At 45.1% G+C, this 16,936-nt stretch overlaps 1 protein-coding gene across 4 annotated transcripts in view; it reads left to right on the forward strand.

Annotated features, from left to right (window-relative positions):
* The window catches only part of ADAMTS12 (ADAM metallopeptidase with thrombospondin type 1 motif 12), a 297,469-nt gene that overhangs the window by 254,137 nt on the left and 26,396 nt on the right, over positions 1 to 16,936 (forward strand). For all 4 annotated transcript variants that reach the window (XM_073891049.1, XM_073891050.1, XM_025867427.2 and 1 more), the window contains 2 exons: positions 2,094 to 2,304; positions 11,118 to 12,230. In XM_073891049.1, the coding sequence (XP_073747150.1) occupies positions 2,094 to 2,304; positions 11,118 to 12,230 (1,324 nt within the window). The remainder of the gene's footprint in view (positions 1 to 2,093; positions 2,305 to 11,117; positions 12,231 to 16,936) is intronic.

The raw sequence follows: 16,936 nt of genomic DNA on the forward strand, positions 1-16,936 counted from the left end.
GATCAATAGCAAAACCAGAACAAATCAGGGAAGGTTGTTGTTAATTCTGTGCTGATTAAGCCAGGGAGGTTGTCTTGTGGGGTGAATAAATGGGCTGGGTTTTTGTCCTGCTGAGTTCTTTGCATTACATTGCCCTTCTCACCAATCCCTCAGGGCATTTCAGCAGCCTTCTGCCACAAATCTCCTATAAATATAAAAGCAATACTCTATTATACATCTCCTGGAAATCTGGCATTATGGCAGACATCAAAAAGTGAAATGGACAAGAGAACTGGACAGTAGTTCCTGAGCCCTGAGGCTGGAAGACCTTTGCTGGGAGATATTAAAGAAAGGGAGGTGCTGTTTTCACTTTAAACTAGTGACCAACAGATGCAAAATGTCCCCAGGGGACTCTGGGGGAGATTCCAGAAAGAGAAAATAGGGAGGTTCATTATCACTTTGTGGGGACACAGCTGAAAGCCTGGTAGCAAGTAATTTGATAAATTATACTTTTTTGGTCCACTCAGATTATTAAAGGCCTTCCAGAATGACATTTTATATATTCGGTAACATGTCTGGCTTCCCCCAGACATGTCAGAAGTAGGGTGAAGTAACTAGATTCATGATTACCAAAGTGGGCGTTCCTTTGGTTTCACATCATGTGGTTCCAATATTAACTCTTTATCCACACAGGATAGCCAGATGATAAACACTAAGGAATAAGGGAGTAAGCTTATTTATTATTATTACTTAATAAATAAATGAATAACTCATCTTAATTACATAATTATAGATGTTAAACACTAAAGAATAAATAAGTAATCCTTATAACTTAAAAGTAACTTATTAAAGAATGTAACAGAATCAAGGAATAGCTTTCTTCACATATTTTTAACCTGAGATTAAAAGTGTGAGACTCAAAAGTTTTACCCCAATAAATCCAATACTTACTAACTCTAAATCATAGTACAAACTTTTGTCTTCTTCAAAATTCCATACTATCTCAAGGACAGAAGTCTTCCTTAAATTCAGGAATGAACGACTTCATATGCTATACTATTTTCCCATGAAAAAGAGAAGCATTCCATTTTATTACTGCACAGAGAGCCAAAGAAGTGGGCCATACTTTCCAACAATGGTGAACCCAAACCACACTGGATCAAGACACTTGTTTTCCCTTCTGTGCTGGGGAAGATTTACACAGTGATGGAGAAGGGGAAACCAAGAGAGCTCCCTGCTGCTTTCAAAAGCTATTTCTACATAGCTACGGGGTCAACCTCCTAGAATCTGGAGTAAATCATCCGTGATAAGGGGCTAGAGAAAGAACTCACATCCCTATTTTTCCACAGTGAATCCAGAGTATTCATTTAGCAAACCATGTCAACACTTTGACTTGTCAAGAATAGTTGAGAAGTAAGAAATTATTTTGTTTCTTCTTTTTCTCCTGCTTTCTTATTAAAGGGACCTGTGAAACTAGGAGTAGGTAGACTGGAGGAGATGGGGAGGATGAAGGCAGTGCCTCTGACTGACCATCTCCTAAATAACTGAAAATCAGCAATTGTTTCACTACCTGCTTCAGAGCAGAAAAGAAAAACATTCAGTTAGGAGCCAGGGGACCTACGTTTTATGAGATTCTTTTACTCAGTAGCAACCATCAAAATAACAATAAATAATTACAGATGATCAAGTTCTATTATGTGTCAGGCTCTGTATGTTGCACCACATATAAATCTGGTACTTTGTTTAATCTACAATATTCCTATAAAGTCAGTATTGTCATACCCATTTAACAGATGAGGAAAGTAAGGCTTAAACTTGCTTGACGTGACGCTGTAATAACAGAAAACTAGACCTCAGTGTTCTTGACTGTAAAGAGAGAGGGCATTTTTTTTTTCATGCAGAGACATTGTTAAGTAGCATCCCCTCCTGCTGGGTGCTCTGCTGGACTTGAGCCGTGATTGCACAAACCAGCTGTGGCCCTATCTTCCTCTAGTGGGCTGGAGTATCTCCAAGGGCCACCCAGCTCTGTGACCTGCACTTCTGCTCCCGGTTCCTCTTTCCGGTGGCTGAACTGAATGTGTCCATATACTTTTGGTGTCCATGTGCGCCTGCAGGTGGTGGGCCGGGGAGTGGGAAGCATGCTCAGCAACGTGTGGGCCCCACGGAGAGAAGAGGCGGACGGTGCTGTGCATCCAGACCATGGGCTCTGATGAGCAGGCTCTCCCGGCTAAAGACTGCCGGCACCTGCTGAGGCCCAAGACCCTCATTTCCTGCAACAGAGACATCTTGTGTCCATCAGACTGGACAGTAGGCAACTGGAGTGAGGTGAGCGTCATCACTTCCCCACCCCTGCCTCTTCAGTAACCAACCCAAAGCGGCTTGAGAGAAAATTGCACGATGGCTGGTGTGTATCACCTCTGGCCTGTTTCCTGCATTTCCACCTGCCTTGTATCCCATCTTGCTTCTTTTCTGTTCTTACAGGATTTGCTTCTCACTTGTCCAGAGTCAGTCACCTGCCAGGGATAAGCTGGACCCCATTTGCCCAGGCTCTCAACAGCTAATTGGTACATTGTCAGGATTTTTTGCCGTCCCGTTGTTAAACCATCGGCAGCAAATCAAGAACTAGGTCATTAAACACTGATATTTCTGTTTCCCTGAAACCGTGAGAGTTAAAACCGGACGAGTGTTGCTGTAATAGTAGAATGATAGGCAGTGTACTTGATACTTGAAGAAGCCCCTCGAATTGTCTGTCTGTTCGGCGTGGGTCAAGGACAGACCTGACCGAGGTTTAGAACATGTACTATTATTAGCCACACAAATTCAAATAAGTGTTGTTGCATTTTTCCAAAATTAATCTGATCAGATCCTCTAAGTATACTTAGAAATCAGTGGGCTAGGAGGTCACAAAAGTTCCCAGGCTTCATTTTTCTTTAGGTCACCATGGAACCTGGTCCTATCACACCTGGTGCTGCCAGAGTCCGCTGTGTGGAGCCTTTTTTTTTCCAAATGTCCTGGAGTCTCCAGGGGCCTTGTTCTACTTCCCTGTGCACATTGCAGTTCAGTGACCTCAGGAATGACTACAAATTACATGATTTTTTAAACTAACAGTCCCGACTTTATGGGTGGATGCTGACTTCTTCTGAGCTTCCTTGGAAAGCCCTGTCCTTTTCGTTAATAATGCGACCACTGACCAGAATGTCATAGGAACTCCTCTTAGGACTCACCTTCAAACAAATGGAAAATACTTGATTCAGGAGAATGCAGTAAGTACCATCTGTACTAATAAAGGTACTCCAAAGTATTATGTAAAAAAGAATTTGAAAATTTGTATCAACAAAGGTGCCATCTCTGAAGCTCTTTGAAAGTAGAAAACACTCATTTGAATACAGCACTGTGATAACCTTATTTCCAGAACTTTATTTCATTAGCTCACAGTCACAGTTTAGGTTTATTTAACTTCTAAATCTGTTGCAGAATGCTTTCTTGGCATCAAGGTGAAAATAGAAAGAAAATGGCAAGTATGTTTCCTGTGTTGTAGGAACTTCCTATCAAATGGGAGAGATGGGACCAAAAACCGAAACGAAGGAAGGAAGGAGGAGAGAGAGAGAGACAGAGAAAAAGAAAGAAAAAGAAAGAAAGAAAGGAAGGAAGGAAGGAAGGAAGGAAGGAAGGAAAGAAAGAAAGAAAAAGAAAAATATAAGCAAAGAAAACATATCTGCAAACCAATAGTGTACTATGAATCTGTGCAGATATCAGCAACAGGGCTGATCCTGGGAGAGGGCAATGAGAGCCTGTGGCCGGCCTGGCCTGTCAGGCCACCACCAGCCTGGATTGCTGTAAATAACAGTGTTGTCAAAATAAGGCTGGATGAGGTACCGTGACTGGTCCATTACATCTGTTTACTAGGAATGTTTGGGCTGCATCCAAAGCAGTCCATAATTCTTGTCGAGTAGAATTTACCAATTGCCAGATTCTTTGTGCTTTTTTAAAGGACTACAATTACATATTTGTATGAGAAGTTCTTCTTACTGTGCTCATGTTTATGGGGAACAAAATGATATGCCTTAACTGGAGAACAAAGGACAAAAGTTGGCACAGTATGACAAGTACTCGTGTCTGTGGTCCCAAATACAGGCCATTGCATAGTGTATTGTGAGCAGACATGGGATTCAGTTTCTGGCTTCCACTGGATGGAGTTGAGCAGAAAGGCTGAGCCCTGGGATGCTGTCATGAGAGGTGCTTTTAGTTAAATCAGCATGGAAATATTCACCCAGTGGGTCTCCCTTTCTTCCTTCTGCTGTTTTGCTAATGTCTGTACCTGTGAGCCCTCTAATGAGCTTTTCTGGAATATGAGGAAATGTCTCTGATATTCTATCTAGGCCCAGATACATTTTTAAGAGAGATGATGCAGTGCTGTATTTTTGCTATCATAGTATTTATGGTATGGATCTTGCCTTGAGATTGGCATTAATTGATGCAGGATATAGCACTCCAGATATACCTCATGATTTGGTCTGTACTGAGCTGTCTGGGTCACCCTAGATGTCAGAAGCTGGGAGGTAACTGGGCCAGAATATCCAAGAACTAGGAGGCTCCTGCTGAGTCATCCTCTCTGGGCTGACTTCCCTTCCCTGCCAAGACACCTCTGCCAACCCAAGCAACGAGAGAAGGGTGGGCTCAGTTGTGCCAGGCTGGCACCCTCATCCCTGACCCAGCAGGGGTCTGAAGGACGACCTAGCAAGAGCTGGGGGACCCTTTCTGCCCGTCTGACCAGCCCCTCCTTCTCTAAGCTCATGCCCTGAACACTGACTCCTACCCGCAATCTCAGATTTCACCAAGAATCTTGCTCTGTTTTCACCCAATCTACTTTCTGGGCATGAAGGATAAAGAAGGGGGACTGGATTTGTTGTAAACACAGTATCAGAGTTTCTGTGCCCCCCATTTTTATTAGGTATACTGCTTCAGTGACATGCCTTGTCTAGTGGTGAAGGACATGCACGGTCTCAGGGGTATGGGTCCCTGGGTTCAAATCCTGGCTCTGCCATTTATTAGATGTGTGACTTTAATCTCTTTGTGATTCCTTTTAGTTTTCTGTGGCTTGTTTCCTCCATCCATGAAGCAGGAATAACAGCAGTACTTAGACTCAACTTTCATCAGTACTTAGACAGTACTTTCATCAACTTCTTACTAGAACAGTGCCTGGGACACAGTAAAGTATAGACATAGTCATTTCCTAGCAGAGTAAGTAGATGGGAACAACAACATCGTCTGTCATTTGTTGAGTGCTTTTCACACTGTAGGGTTCGTTTCATTTAACATTTAAGGTAACTCCATGAGGGTGATGTTCATGAATTCCCCTGTTACTCTTGGCAGTTAGACGCTAATAGATTTAGTGGGAGAGTAATTTTCCTAGGTTTTCTAGCCCTGGCAATCCCTAATTGTGTGGCCTTGAGCTAGTGTTAACTGCCCCCCCGCCCAGCCTTTTCTCATTTATAAAGACAGGGTTAATGTGAGGCTTGAAGATAATCCACCGAAGCCCTTTGCACGGTGTCCGCAAATAGTGAGTGTTTGCTAAATGGTAACTTCATTCTCAAGCAAGAAGGCAAGTGTCTATCTTCTATGCTACCCTGGTTTTGTAAGCCTTGTCCAGTTGGTGGCACCCAGATGCCCTGACAGAATTGATCTGTGCCCCTCTGCATTTTCATCTAGACCCTCGCCCCAAGGTCAGGGCCATTTTCTGCATGGAGCACTATAAGCATGAGGTCAAGGGTCTACAAAAATGTTTGAGACCTAACGAAAAGGCTAATGGATGGTTTCCATAAAAACAAAGGACACAGCAAGATCATAAATCAATATTTAATTACATATTAATGGCAGGTACCTACTGGATACTTACTGGTATTACTATTAAACACTTTTATAGGTATTAGCACAATACCTCCTAACAGCCTTATTAACCTCATTTTACAGGTGAAGAAACTGAGGCATAGAGATCTTTAGAGACTTGTCCTTTAAGCAGTGGAGCCAGGATTTGAATGCAGAGTTTTACTGGGAACACTCTGCCATATGCATCTCACACGTCTACAAAATACAACAATCTGACGGCCCTTAGTATTCATAAAAAAATCATATTACATTTGGAAACAATTTAGAGATCAGCTTTTGTCACTTTGCTGGAATTCCAGACTATGCCTAATGATTGCTGAGAAATCAGAGCCCTCTTAAATAAATTGCTCCCCCCCAAATACTTCTAAAGCAAAAGAAGAAAAAGCCTTTCAGATGGTTTTCAGAGCAAAAAAAAAAAAAAAATGATATTTCCCTTGAGACTAGAGATGTTTTTTAATATACTTGATGGGGCGTGGGGCAGCCCCCGAGCCCTTTGTGTGCCTGATGAAAGCGCACAGACAAATGAACAAAGCAATTAACCAACTTACTGAGACTCTGTCAAGGGCAAAGCGGTCCACATGGGTGTTGGAACATCCGAGTGACCGGAGAGACTAGATGCTGATGTTAGCAAACAATCTCTCCTGCCTCCTCAGGCAGAATCGCCCACAGCGAACACCAGCAGCATGTCTGTGGCTAAACAAGAAGCAAAGGGAACTCTTGTGTGAAGCCTCACAGAAATGCCTGCAGACCCAAGAAGAACGGAGCAGGAGGGCGAGGAGATACTTCTCAGCCCATTACCTGTGGTACTCCCCAGTTTGAGTTAAGGTCCAAGGCACTTCTGTGGGGCTGGACCCCTGAGATGTGAGCCTGGACCACCTCGTCTTGTGGCACGGGATGTCTGTGCGTGCCAGCATGTCAGTGCCCCTCGGATGTCAGCAGCCTGTGCTTTGCCCGGTTTCCTGGAGAACACATACAGGCATCCTCATTTGACACAAGTACTCACAGAAAACCAGTTGGGGGCCATGTTGATTCTCTTCATCCTGTCTGATAATACTTTTTAAATTATCTAGGTACTGTATTAGTTTGCTAGGGCTGCCATGACAAAGAACCACAAACGGGGTGATTTAAACAACAGAAGTGTATCGTCTCACAGCTCTGGAGGCCAGAAGTCCAAAATCAAGGTGTTGGCAGAGTTGGTTCCTTCTCAAGGCTGCGAGGGACAGTCTGTTCCATGCCTTCTGGCTTCTGGCGGCCTTTGACTTCCTTGGCTTGTAGATGTCAACACCCTGATCTTTGCTTTCATCTTCAGTGGCATTGTCCTTATGTGTGTGTCTCTGTATCTGAATTTCCCTTTTTATAAGGACAGTGGTCATATTGGATTAGGACCCACCTGGGGACCTCATTTTAACTTGATTACCTCTGTAAAGGCGCCATGTCCAAATAAGTCTCCATTCTGAGGTATAGGGGGAGGGGGTGGGCAAGGGTTAGGACTCCAGTAAATCTTTTTTGGGGGGACACAGTTCAACCCATAAGAGCTACCTAAGTTTTTCAACTTGCTTTCAAAGCTGGTTTTAGCATGAGATCCAATCATTCATTTATAAATTCCCGAGACTACACAATAAACGTTTTTATGGCAAAGCACTAGCTATTTCTCTCTTCAGCCCTTTAGCTTTAACTCTGTGATGAGCCCCGACTGTGTTTTTGAATAAACTCTCAGCACTGCAGCTCCGAGCCCTTTGTGAGCTCCCCTCTCCCACAGTGCACCTGAGGTGGGCGGCTTGACTCATTTAGCAGCAACCCTCTTTCTCAGCGGGCTCCCCACAGGCCTTCGTCTTGGAGGAATGACAAGTGAGAGCAAGATGACTCCCCAGGGGGACAGGAACAGACTGACGAGCTGCTGGCCTGCTACAGAGTTCAAAACTATACGGTCAGGGCACAAGGTCAACCTGGCAGATACTGGCTTTGAGAGTTCCGAAACTACCCATCAAGATGAGCTCTGAGTGCAGCATTGTGCCCTGCGTTTATCTCATCTGAAGGGCTTGACAGCTCCTAAGGAGATAATCACAGGTGGAAGATGTATCGGAAGGAGCATGGGGCTGAGGACAAACCAGTGCTGCCTGTTCCGGCACGGCTACGAGAAAAGGCAACTTCGTTTGTAGGCCGCGTACAGACTTGGTAGATCGTTAACACTGTCCCGCTGGGCACGATACACCCTGGGGCTAAAGAACGGCATCCTTGGGCTACTTGGAAGCCTCCAGGTCTGTGGGTGAGGGAAGCAGGTGGGGATGAAAGGTAGGCGTGCTGGAGAACATAAGAACTGCTCCCAGACCCCGGGCTCCGTGAAGGAAGTTGTGACGTGCCATTTGAGAATGGCGCCAGTAATTGCAGATCCTCTGCTTTTTTGAGAGAAGCTAAAAATCAGGAATTTTAATATGAAATCTACTTTAAGTGTTGGCTACTAATTCAGTGTTTGTATTTCGTCTGTTTGCTTGTTTAAGACTGAGCAAGCCAGGGGCGCCTGGGTGGCTCAGTCAGTTACGCATCCAGCTCCTGATTTGGGCTCAGGTCATGATCTCAGGGTCGTGAAGTCGAGGCCCGCGTTCGGCTCTGTGCTGGGCGTGGAGCCTGCTTGAGATTCTCTCTCCCCTTCCCCCTCCACCTCTCCTTGCCACCATTTTTTAAAAAAAGAAAGAGACAAAAAAGATTGGACAGGCCAAAGAATTAATGTTTGTGGGTCAAATGTAGTCCTAAGGCTGCCACTTTGGAATCTCTATTCTAGAATAATCTTCAGTTTTAAAAGCTCAAAATCTAATGTATTTTCACCTGTTAGATAGCTTTTATTTACTCCTGTTTTATTCTTTTAGGTTGAGCAAATTCACACAGTGGTAAATAAGGTTATTTAATACGTGTAATTTATAAATTCTAAAAAATATATATGTATCCATCTGTTAACCTTAGGAAATCTAAATCTTAAAAAATCTAGCAGCAAACCAGTGGGAGGGGGGATATCCACAGTATCCTCTAGATATGTGCCTACAAGTACTTCACCCAGGCAGCTGCTCACCTTGTAGCTTCCCACAGACAGGTGTGTGTCTCTGGGCTTCCCTGTGGACATGATAAGCATTTCAAGTCGAAACAAACAAACAAACAAAGGAATGAAGAGAAAGAAAAGAAAAATCAGAGAGCTTCCTGCCATGTCGCTGTCTACTCTGACATTTCTTGGAAAGAAAAAAACCCAAAGGGAGGTGCACCTGCTGCTTGAGGACCATTGGCGTCAGCCGGGGCCTCTTTCAAGGATCAGCTCTCGAAACCCAGCCTGTCTGAGGCAAGCAGTGCAGAAATGTGTTTGGACCTACATGAAGGGTATTTGATTGAATGGATCATTTTTCCAAAGTGGAGATTTGAAAACTCAAGGGGTTGGGATTAGAATGTAACAGGTGGAGAGCCAGTGAGGAGGACGAAGCGGACAGCACTTTAAGGCACCTTTGCACAGAAGAAGGCAGAAATACTGTAGCAAACCAGGAAAGTAAAAGGCTCTGGGCTGCCCTTGCCAGGTTTCAAACTGAGGTGACCCCAGATCCGCAGCTGAGTGCGCTCTCAGCTGCACGGTCTCCTGTGCTGACAAGCTTCTCCTGCTTTTCAAAGCATCTGCTTTCCCAGAGCTAGCAGACATCAGGGAGAAATGATACTTGACTGGAACAAAATAAAGGGGGAGTTTTACACATCCACATTATTTTCCTACACAGAGGAAATTAAAAATAGGACTCAAGAAGGCAAGAAACTTAAGCCAAAAAATGCATAAGCTCACAGAATTTTCCCATTCCCGATTTTTTTTTCCAGGTGAAATAGTCACTTAATAAATGTGTATCAGGTGATCGCTGTGTCCCAAAAACTATCCTAGAATTCAGTTATGAGTAAGAACTAGTTCCTGCCTTTGGGTAGCTTTTTGGAAATTGAGAGTTCGTGGTCAAGAGCGGAAATCAGTGGATGGCTACCTGTCAGTGTGTTGCACTAGATTTCATGGAGGCTGTGAAATCTGATTTTACTCCTCCACCGACTTGTAGCCTTTCAAGCAAGTCCCTGAGCCTCAGCTCCCTCTCCTGTGGAAGGCAGAATCCTAATTCCTGCCTTGTAAATCTCACAAGGCCATCGTCAGTATCACACAGAACTGTGGCTATGAGCCCTTGGAAATCTGCCAAGCATTATGCAATCCCCGTCCTCAAAAAACCCGCTTTGAGGTCAGGAATATAAGCCAGACAAATGTGAAACAGCCTGTGAAGACCACTGGAGGTTCATATTCAAGTGCAATACATTTGGTGGCTGACTTAAAATTGGAAAGAAAAGGCACATAGAGCTGTCTGGTAAAAGTACAGATTTTTTCAAAACATCTAGAAATTTAGTGTGATGTAGTGAGTACATGTAGTTTGCAGCTGCTGAGACTGAGGAAATAATGATTCTTTACCATGAATCCTGAGGAAAGACCATCCTGTTAGGATTCCTCCAAAAGTGCTCTAGCTACCTGTGCTTGGCATGCCCTACAGAATGTGGAGGGAACATGGTGGGGGGTGGTACCAGCCATGGCCCCTCATACTGGCACCATGCTGTGGGACTCACTCTTTGGAAAGGGTATCTCTCTACTTCGATTAATTCCCCACCTTTAAATTTCAGAATAGGTCCTGGATCTGTATACAGGTGTGAGTATGATGGTTGTCTAGCTTTTAATTTGATTCCACCTGACATAGGCAAGTGGACATGGAGCCAGTGTGCCTGGGTGAGACTCTGTCAGTTACACTGGGTGTTTTTTAAATATAAAGGGAAGGTTTGTTATAACCAACTTAATAGACTCCAGAAAATGTGTAAGCAGTTTGTGTTAATTTAACAGCATCACAACCCTAGGAAAGATAATTTTACCATCTCTTAAAAAGAGTATGGAACTCGTATACATCATTGCACTTCCTGTGAATTTTCTGTCCTGTGTTCAGAGCCCAGGGAGACTTCAGTTTTACTATGTCGTGGTTTGTATATTCAGTTTGCGAAGACTAAACAGTTGGTCCTGAGCCCCATCTGGTCTCCAGGAGATACATATTTCCTTGGAGAACTAAAGTTGCTCAGAAACCAGATACAAAGATGGAAGAAAACAAGTTCGGCTGCCCAGCTCCATTTCCATCGGGCCTGTTCTCACCTGTTGTAAACCTGAGCATGAGAACCAGTGCACCTTTCCCATGACTCTAACAGCTGTCTCTCTTTTCCAGTGTTCTGTTTCCTGCGGCGGTGGAGTGCGGATCCGCAGTGTTACGTGTGCCAAGAACCATGACGAACCTTGCGATGTGACAAGGAAACCCAACAGCCGAGCTCTTTGTGGCCTCCAGCAATGCCCTTCTGGCCGAAGAGTTCTGAAACCCCACAAAGGCACGATTCCCAGTGGGAAAAAGCTCCCAACATCTGAGCCGGACCTCCTAAAACCCATCCCTCCAACTCCACCCAGTCCCAGAACACTGAGCACGCCCACGGTGCCCAGGCCTGTGAGCACAAGCACTCGGGCCGTCAGCAGCCCCGGTCCTACCACAGCCCCCGGACGAGGAGACCTGGGTGCCAAACGGTGGCAGAATAGTTCACACCAAACTGAACCGCGCTCCAATTATGTCCTTTCCACCGGAAGTACTTCCCAGCCCATCCTCACTTCCTGGGCTTTGAGTATCCAGCCAAATGAAGAGAATGTTCCCAATTCAGACACTGCTCCTACCTCACAGGGAGACCTTTTCACCATGACAGTGACTGGTGCTGATTTGCCCTCTTCCAGCAAGCCTGTGACATGGCAGGTGACTCCATTTTACGATACCTTGACCAAAGTGCCAGGGATAGAGATTCATAGTGGCTCAGGGGAAGACGGTGAACAGTCTGAGAACAAAAATGAAAACAACTCCGTAACATGGACCAAAATCAGAGTAGCTGGAAATGATGCTTCCGTGGTGAGAAGTACGGAAATGCCCTTTGGGCCTCCACCAACACCTTATCTCTGGGCGCCCTTCAGCACAGCCATGGAAGGTCTGCTGCCCAGCCAAAGGCCTGCTACTCTCAAAAATGGTGTGCCTGGCGCTGAGGGGATGGTCACTGAAAAGCCAGCGAACACTCCATTCCCTCTGGGAGGAGACCGCCGGCCAGCACCGACAGAACACACCGTCCGCCATAGCCCTCCAGAACTTCCAAACGACGCCAATCTAACGCAGGGTTCCGGACCAGTCCTGACCGAGGAAGATGCTACAAGTCTGATCGCTGAGGGGTTTTTGCTCAATGCTTCGGATTACAAGACGCTCTCAACAGGCGGCGGCGGCTCCGCATACTGGATTGCTGGAAACTGGAGTGAGGTAGGAGCTCCATTTCTCACCCCATGCCCGACTCTGTAGGAAAATAGCTAGGGCTCTTGCATTCTTGCACAGATTTCAAAATGGGCTTGTATAAGATCTAGCCCAATGTAGAAGAAACATGAAGCAGTCAGGCCCATGCCCTCACCTCCCTCCTCGCCTCCCTAACTCCAACAAGGAGAGAGGGAAAATTAAAAATCTCTGGGGAGGGAGGACAAATACGGTGCGATAAAGTGAAAAGAACTCTGAACTAAGGAGGGCTGGGCGAGCCAGCTGTGAGAGGGCGGAGAGCTCAGTCCGTGTTTCGGAAGCCGCTTCTTACCTACGGAGTGGTGGCACTGGTGTAGACCACCCACAACACACCCCCAGCTTCGAACCGCTGAGGAGCGGCTGAAAGGGCCTGAGGTGGCATTTCACTCGCAAAGCTGATGTTGGGACCCTAGATCTGTCAGGTAATCCTAATTGGAGTGGGAATTGAAGATAAAGTTCCTGAAATGCCTTCTCTAACTCAGGGTTAGCAATGGTTTTCTTTTCTTGTTGGTCTGTTTGAGTACTTGCATGAAAAAAATCATTTTGGCTCATTAAAAGAATTAGAATATGGAAGAAGAAGAGAATAAATATGACGACAGAATGTTGGCCCCTGTTTTCAAGCTTCAGAAATTTGGCTAAATACTTGTTTTTCCATTTCTAGAACTAATTAATGTCCTTTGAAGCATCAAAATCATTTTCACCCGTTTGAATTTTGAATGCACGATCTATGAACTTGTTAAAATAATTTGACAACTCAAAGGAGGACTTTGTGGCAAAATAATCACATGTTCAAATTAGTCAGCATTTTTGTGACGATTCATGACTTCTCTCCCTGGCCAAAGAGAAATGAAGTATTTGCAGCTAATATAACTACAGTACATTTAATTTATAAAGCATGTTAATTTCCAAACCACTTTCACATCTAGCTCTTGTTTTCTCCTTTTGACAGTCCCGAGGAGCAGGTAAGGTCTCATTTATGCCAATTGGCAAATAGAGAAAATAAAATTTGTGGCAGTCAAGTGACTTGTCTAAAGACACAATTGTCAGTTGGATGATGAACTTTCTAACTCCACTCTATTCCATTTGTAAAAAACACATTATCTCTGAGTAAAGTGAGGTGTACCTGTAAGTTAAGTCAAAATAAAAGTATATATTTGCTCAGATGATCATAAGAGGCCAGAGGTCAATTGATACATTTTGATCGTAGTAAATCAAGCTACCCTTGACTTACGGCAAATGTCGTCATTTGTCTTTGACAGAAATAAACTGTCCGACAGAATACATCATAGCTCACCAAAAATTTGGCAACCAGGGTGAAGCCACGGAGAGCTGTTAATTCCGGGTAGCTTGACTAGAAAAGGGGACTTGGTCCACACTGCAGCTTTTCAGAGCTGCAAAGGATATTATGAGAAGAGAGTTCAACATTTGGCAGAAACTCCCTTTGTGATAGGGTTTGGTTGCCTGCCCCCTTTATACATCTTTTGAGACAAAATCTTTAATACACAGAATTGTCAGAGAGGATCAGGACTCAGAATGAAAACTTTGGTTTTCCCACTGTCCTGTGACTTTTTTATTCTGTCCATTTCTGAAGCTGTTTCTTTAGGATGGCCTCTCAGTCACCCCATTGATACCAGTCTTCCCCAAGCGCCCTATAAAAACCTGGACAGTTTTTCAAGTCGGTGTCACCTCATCATCTCTGTCATCTCCTCTTTATTTCTTGTTCGTTTGGGGCCAGTGGCTTCCAGTCTAATGGCGGGAGGCACGTGGAAAAGAGTGGGATGTTTTTGTTTGTTCCAGTGATGGGGGGCGGGGGCCACTACCCACACTGAATATCTGAGAGCCGAAGATGATAAAACCCCGTGACATTCAGGGAGGTCTCTTAGAAGGAAGAATCGTCCAGTCCAATGCCAGTAGTGGCCCAATAGTCAAGAAAGGAGGAGCCTCAGTCACTGCTCTCGGCCCCTCGCTGGTCTGCGCACCTCCAGCCTCTCCCCTCAGCAGCACTTTCCACACATCATCACAAGAGACGTAAAATTGCCAAGTTAGTCTTTGGAAGGAATATGCTAATCATTCCAAACTCCTGCTCACAAATCTTTCCTGTCTCTTCATTGTTCAGATAAACCGACTCAGACAGTTCAACAGCCTTACTTGCCTCCCCTCTGCCTCACCATCTTTAGCTTCAGCAGATCGAAACTGCTCAGTTTCCCCTAAGCCTCTTGCCCTGCTCAGTCTGTTTACGTTGTTCCCTCTGCCTTGAAGTGCCTTCCCCTCCTCCTCTGCCCTTGTGAATCCTGCCCTGTTCTTCAGGACCAAACTTTGAGCTGCTTCCTCCAGAAAGCCTCTCCTGATCTCTAAGATCGGAAGTCATTTCTAAAGCGCCTTATCATTTGACCCAAAATCGCTCTGAACTGTGTCCTCCCACTTTCTGTCCTGTGTGGAAGGGCTGTTCAGGCTCCCTGTTGTACACAACACATTCCTCAGACTGTGACTTCAAAAATTAAAGAATGGATATAAAGACCAAGTTAACACTATAAAAAGACATAAAGCTTGAAACCAGACTTTCTGGGCCGGAATCCTGCTCAGCCACTCACTGTCTGTGTCCTCACATACCCAGGTTCCTCATCTGTGTAAGGAGGACAGTGACAATGCCCGACTCAAAGATCAGTAGGGGGTAAAAGTAGTAACTATGTGTAAGGTACTCAGGAGAGTATGGGGCACATAGGAAGCACCCAGTAAGTGTTTTTGCTCTGGTATCTGTTTACAAGCAGAAAACCTAGGTGCTATGCCGCGTGCATGGTGTGGCTCTTACGTGGTCAGAAAATCACGTCTCCCTGAATTTCCCCGTCATCCAGTCAGATCCCCAGGGCCGGTCGTTACACGTCAGCTGTGCAGTTGCGTGAACTGAAGTGACAGAACGATTTTCCAGAGCCGTTCACGGCAGTTCTCACGTGATTCCGACGCAGCCCTCCTTGTTAGTTCCGGTTCTGAACATCCCGAAACCTGCTCCTTACCCTGGTACAACGGTGGCCACAGGGCCGCTAGCAAACCTAACAAGGATGAAGGTTTCCAGGACAAAGTGAAGTCCTTCCACCTCCTCAGGGTCCCCCTTTCTTGTCTCATCCCTCACTCCCAGTTTGAAACTAATACAAGTGACGGTTGATGGAACCCCATCTCACTTTCACTGTGTTCCATGCTTTTCCCTCTGTCAGCTTTCCCTTTGCGCTGTTGTTGGCTGCCTCCGTAGAAACTGTCAAAAGGAATTAAATGTCTGCTCACGGGATCTGAATCTGGCAGGACTAAGTCAGAGCCCCAGAGACAACATGCATTTATTTGCCCCACAAATACGGTACAAAGAGTCCTAGACACCACTTGAGATTTACCAGGTTATCGCTAGCCTGGGAATTCCATCTCACTAGGTCCTTTCCTGGGTTTGGGCAAATACATTTTTCTCTCTGTCATGATACAAAATTAACAACAGACATGATGTAGCCTTGAACGTGGCTTCTATCTCTGGGCCCCAGATACCCAGAAAGTGGGACTCACAATGCTGACCTCGCAGCTGTGTTGTGTTTAATAGGTAACATTTGTAGAGTCCTGACCATGTGCATGAATCTCTGTGGTCCTAATGTTACCACCAGTTTTATAGGCTAGGGAGTTAGGAAACTGCAAAAGATCACACCATTAGCTAACTGCAGAATTTTAATTGTACCCCGAGTCTCAGAAGGCTAGAGAAAATGTAGGAAAGGTACCTGTTATGTGGTTGTATCTGTTGCCTATTGCTACAATAATGCTAGATGACAAACCACCACAAAACCTCAGAGTTTTGTTCATGAGTCTATGGATCATCTGGGAGGTTCTGCTGAGCGGGGCTGAGCTCAGCAGATCTCAGCTTCAGTTGCCATGCATCCGTTAGAGGGTCGGCTGCAGACTGGCTGGTCTCAGGTGGCCTCAGCTGGGTCACCCAGTTCTATTTCACACGAGCTCTCATCCTCCAGCTGGCTAGCCTGGTTTCATTCTCATGGCAGAGAGAGGGGTCCAAGATAGAGAATTGAAACTAGCATGTCCCCTTGAGAACTGGTACATCAGCCACTGCATTTTATTGGCCAAAAAAGGTCACAAGAACAGCCTTGATTCAGCTAGGGGAATATATCCTACTGCTTGATGAGAAAAGCTGCCAAGTCCTATTGCAGAGAGAGAGCATGGTGTGTCCCGTGTGGGCCACCAGTGCCATCAACCTATGACAGTGGTCCATACTCTATCATACATCTGCATGATGCAGCACAACAGAGAAAGTGCTAGGGACTTAGGTAGAAGCCAAATCCTAAAGAACTTTAAGGCGGAGGAGATAGTACCTCCCTAAATGAGCCAGTTGGAAAAATGATGACCTAGGCTGTGTTCTACTCTTTCCATTCTATGATTCTGTAGTGGACTCATCTACCTAGAGTCTGTGTTGTCGCACATACATCCAACACAAGAGCTTGCATAACGTGACACATGAAATTATATGGAGGATGAAATAGCAGAGCAAGAGAAATGTAAGGCTGGTTTTTATTTACAACTCATCAAAAGGAGCTTTCAAAGATGTCCTGGATGGAATTTCTACACTTTCTTTTATAAGCCCAGAGCTGTGTTTTACCTGTGTACAAAAGAACCCCTCCTTCTGAAGGCGGGCGGGGAAG

Source organism: Callorhinus ursinus, unplaced genomic scaffold (genome assembly GCF_003265705.2).
Source record: "Callorhinus ursinus isolate GAN/ISIS: 27379988/994484 unplaced genomic scaffold, GSC_fseal_2.0 scaffold3, whole genome shotgun sequence".
NCBI lineage: Eukaryota > Metazoa > Chordata > Mammalia > Carnivora > Otariidae > Callorhinus > Callorhinus ursinus.